The sequence below is a fragment of the Atractosteus spatula genome, chromosome 22, assembly GCF_055471065.1.
Source record: "Atractosteus spatula isolate fAtrSpa1 chromosome 22, fAtrSpa1.hap1, whole genome shotgun sequence".
NCBI lineage: Eukaryota > Metazoa > Chordata > Actinopteri > Semionotiformes > Lepisosteidae > Atractosteus > Atractosteus spatula.
In genome coordinates this window covers 272,501-276,345 of record NC_142727.1, presented here as the reverse complement: position 1 = coordinate 276,345, position 3,845 = coordinate 272,501, and the positions used below count along the sequence as shown (strand labels likewise).

General features: G+C 53.8%; 1 protein-coding gene across 1 annotated transcript in view; it reads left to right on the top strand.

The window, feature by feature from the left end:
• LOC148816361 (myosin-10-like) overlaps positions 1-3,763 on the top strand; it is a 20,499-nt gene extending 16,736 nt beyond the window's left edge. Inside the window, exons 13-14 of the mRNA XM_088940105.1 lie at positions 2,500-2,817; positions 3,519-3,763. Coding sequence (XP_088796231.1) covers positions 2,500-2,817; positions 3,519-3,731 — 531 coding nt within the window. The 3' untranslated portion in view covers positions 3,732-3,763. The remainder of the gene's footprint in view (positions 1-2,499; positions 2,818-3,518) is intronic.
• The last annotated feature ends 82 nt before the right edge of the window (positions 3,764-3,845 follow it).

The following is a 3,845-nucleotide window of genomic DNA, read 5'->3' as shown; positions in this document are numbered from 1 at the left end:
TGTCCAGTCAGTCAGGGTCACAGTACTGTAGTGTCCAGTCAGTCAGTCAGGGTCACAGTGCTGTAGTGTCCAGTCAGTCAGTCAGGTCACTGTGCTGTAGTGTCCAGTCAGTCAGTCAGTGTCTCTGTGCTGTAGTGTCCAGTCAGTCAGGGTCACAGTGCTGTAGTGTCCAGTCAGTCAGTCAGGGTCTCTGTGCTGTAGTGTCCAGTCAGTCAGTCAGGGTCACAGTGCTGTAGTGTCCAGTCAGTCAGTCAGGGTCTCTGTGCTGTAGTGTCCAGTCAGTCAGTGTCTCTGTGCTGTAGTGTCCAGTCAGTCAGTCAGTGTCTCTGTGCTGTAGTGTGCAGTCAGTCAGGGTCACTGTGCTGTAGTGTCCAGTCAGTCAGTCAGTGTCTCTGTGCTGTAGTGTCTAGTCAGTCAGTCATTGTCTCTGTGCTGTAGTGTCCAGTCAGTCAGTGTCTCTGTGCTGTAGTGTCCAGTCAGTCAGTCATTGTCTCTGTGCTGTAGTGTGCAGTCAGTCAGGGTCACTGTGCTGTAGTGTCCAGTCAGTCAGTCATTGTCTCTGTGCTGTAGTGTCCAGTCAGTCAGTCAGTGTCTCTGTGCTGTAGTGTCCAGTCAGTCAGTCAGGGTCATTGTGCTGTAGTGTCCAGTCAGTCAGGGTCACTGTGCTGTAGTGTCCAGTCAGTCAGTCAGTGTCTCTGTGCTGTAGTGTCCAGTCAGTCAGGGTCACTGTGCTGTAGTGTCCAGTCAGTTAGTCAGTGTCTCTGTGCTGTAGTGTGCAGTCAGTCAGTCAGGGACACTGTGCTGTAGTGTCCAGTCAGTCAGTCAGTGTCTCTGTGCTGTAGTGTCCAGTCAGTCAGTGTCTCTGTGCTGTAGTGTCCAGTCAGTCAGTCAGGGTCACTGTGCTGTAGTGTCTAGTCAGTCAGGGTCACTGTGCTGTAGTGTCCAGTCAGTCAGTCAGTGTCTCTGTGCTGTAGTGTCCAGTCAGTCAGTCAGGGTCACTGTGCTGTAGTGTCCAGTCAGTTAGTCAGTGTCTCTGTGCTATAGTGTGCAGTCAGTCAGTCAGGGTCACTGTGCTGTAGTGTCCAGTCAGTCAGTCAGGGTCACTGTGCTGTAGTGTCCAGTCAGTCAGTCAGTGTCTCTGTGCTGTAGTGTCCAGTCAGTCAGGGTCACTGTGCTGTAGTGTCCAGTCAGTCAGTCAGTGTCTCTGTGCTGTAGTGTCCAGTCAGTCAGTCAGTGTTTCTGTGCTGTAGTGTCCAGTCAGTCAGGGTCACTGTGCTGTAGTGTCCAGTCAGTTAGTCAGTGTCTCTGTGGTGTAGTGTGCAGTCAGTCAGTCAGGGTCACTGTGCTGTAGTGTCCAGTCAGTCAGTCAGGGTCACTGTGCTGTAGTGTGCAGTCAGTCAGTCAGTGTCTCTGTGCTGTAGTGTCCAGTCAGTCAGGGTCACTGTGCTGTAGTGTCCAGTCAGTCAGTCAGTGTCTCTGTGCTGTAGTGTCCAGTCAGTCAGGGTCACTGTGCTGTAGTGTCCAGTCAGTCAGTCAGTGTCTCTGTGCTGTAGTGTCCAGTCAGTCAGGGTCTCTGTGCTGTAGTGTCCAGTCAGTCAGTCAGTGTCTCTGTGCTGTAGTGTCCAGTCAGTCAGTCAGGGTCACTGTGCTGTAGTGTCCAGTCAGTCAGTCAGTCAGTGTCTCTGTGCTGTAGTGTCCAGTCAGTCAGTCAGTGTCACTGTGCTGTAGTGTCCAGTCAGTCAGGGTTTCTGTGCTGTAGTGTCCACTCAGTCAGTCAGTGTCTCTGTGCTGTAGTGTCCAGTCAGTCAGGGTCTTTGTGCTGTAGTGTCCAGTCAGTCAGTCAGTGTCACTGTGCTGTAGTGTCCAGTCAGTCAGTCAGTGTCTCTGTGTTGTAGTGTCCAGTCAGTCAGTGTCACTGTGCTGTAGTGTCCAGTTAGTCAGTCAGGGTCACTGTGCTGTAGTGTCCAGTCAGTCAGTCAGGGTCACTGTGCTGTAGTGTCCAGTCAGTCAGTCAGTGTCACTGTACTGTAGTGTCCACTCAGTCAGTCAGTGTCTCTGTGCTGTAGTGTCCAGTCAGTCAGTCAGTGTCACTGTGCTGTAGTGTCCAGTCAGTCAGTCAGAGTCTCTGTGCTGTAGTGTCCAGTCAGTCAGTGTCTCTGTGCTGTAGTGTCCAGTCAGTCAGTCAGTGTCTCTGTGCTGTAGTGTCCAGTCAGTCAGTGTCACTGTGCTGTAGTGTCCAGTCAGTCAGTCAGTCAGTGTCTCTGTGTTGTAGTGTCCAGTCAGTCAGTCAGGGTCACTCTGCTGTAGTGTCCAGTCAGTCAGGGTCTCTGTGCTGTAGTGTCCAGTCAGTCAGTCAGTCAGGGTCTCTGTGCTGTAGTGTCCAGTCAGTCAGTCAGTGTCTCTGTGCTGTAGTGTCCAGTCAGTCAGTCAGGGTCTCTGTGCTGTAGTGTCCAGCTGGTCAGAGGGTCAGTATTAATCCACTTCCTTGTCTCTTATTAGCCTCGGGTGACCCCAGAGGGGGAGTACCTGCCCCTGGACCATGTGGACATCAACGTGGGCTTTGACAACGGCACTGACCGCATCTTCCTGGTGTCGCCGGTCACCATTGTGCACGAGATCGACGAGGACAGTCCGCTGTACGAGATGGACCGCCGTGCGCTGCAGGACGACACCGAGCTGGAGATTGTGGTCATCCTGGAAGGCATGGTGGAGGCCACTGCGATGACCACTCAGTGCCGCAGCTCCTACCTGGCCTCGGAGATCCTCTGGGGACATCGCTTCGAACCCGTGCTCTTCGAGAAGAAGAGCTGCTACCAGGTACGAGAGAGAGCTACTGCACTGTAGTGTCCAGTCAGTCAGTCAGTGTCTCTGTGCTGTAGTGTCCAGTCAGTCAGTCAGTGCCTCTGTGCTGTAGTGTCCAGTCAGTCAGTGTCTCTGTGCTTTAGTGTCCAGTCAGTCAGTGTCTCTGTGCTGTAGTGTTCAGTCAGTCAGTCAGTGTCACTGTGCTGTAGTGTCCAGTCAGTCAGTGTCTCTGTGCTGTAGTGTCCAGTCAGTCAGTCAGTGTCTCTGTGCTGTAGTGTCCAGTCAGTCAGTCAGTGTCTCTGTGCTGTAGTGTCCAGTCAGTCAGTCAGTGTCACTGTGCTGTAGTGTCCAGTCAGTCAGTGTCTCTGTGCTGTAGTGTCCAGTCAGTCAGTCAGTGTCACTGTGCTGTAGTGTCCAGTCAGTCAGTGTCTCTGTGCTGTAGTGTCCAGTCAGTCAGGGCCAGTGTGTTGTAGTGTCCAGTCAGTCAGTCAGTGTTACTGTGCTGTAGTGTCCAGTCAGTCAGTGTCACTGTGCTGTAGTGTCCAGCCAGTCAGTCAGTGTCACTGTGCTGTAGTGTCCAGTCAGTCAGTCAGGGTCTCTGTGCTGTAGTGTCCAGTCAGTCAGTCAGTGTCTCTGTGCTGTAGTGTCCAGTCAGTCAGTCAGGGTCACTGTGCTGTAGTGTCCAGGCGGTCAGTGTCCAGTCCTCTCTCTCGCAGGTGGACTACTCTTATTTCCATCGCACCTATGAGATTCCCAGTACGCCCAGCTGCAGTGCCAAGGAGCTGGCCGAGAGGAAGTTCATTCTGAGCACCAGGGCCTCCTTCTGCTACGAGAATGAGGTGGCGCTGCTGAGCCAGGGGGCTCTGGAGCAGGGCTCCACCACCGAGACCTCCCCCGATACTGCCCCCCGCACTGCCCGGGCCCACTGAGGGAGAGGGGAGAGGGGAGAGGGGAGGGGAGAGGGGAGAGGGGAGAGGAGAGAGAGGGGAGAGAGGAGAGGGGAGAGGGGAGAGAGGAGAGAGGAGAGAGAGAGGAGAGAGGAG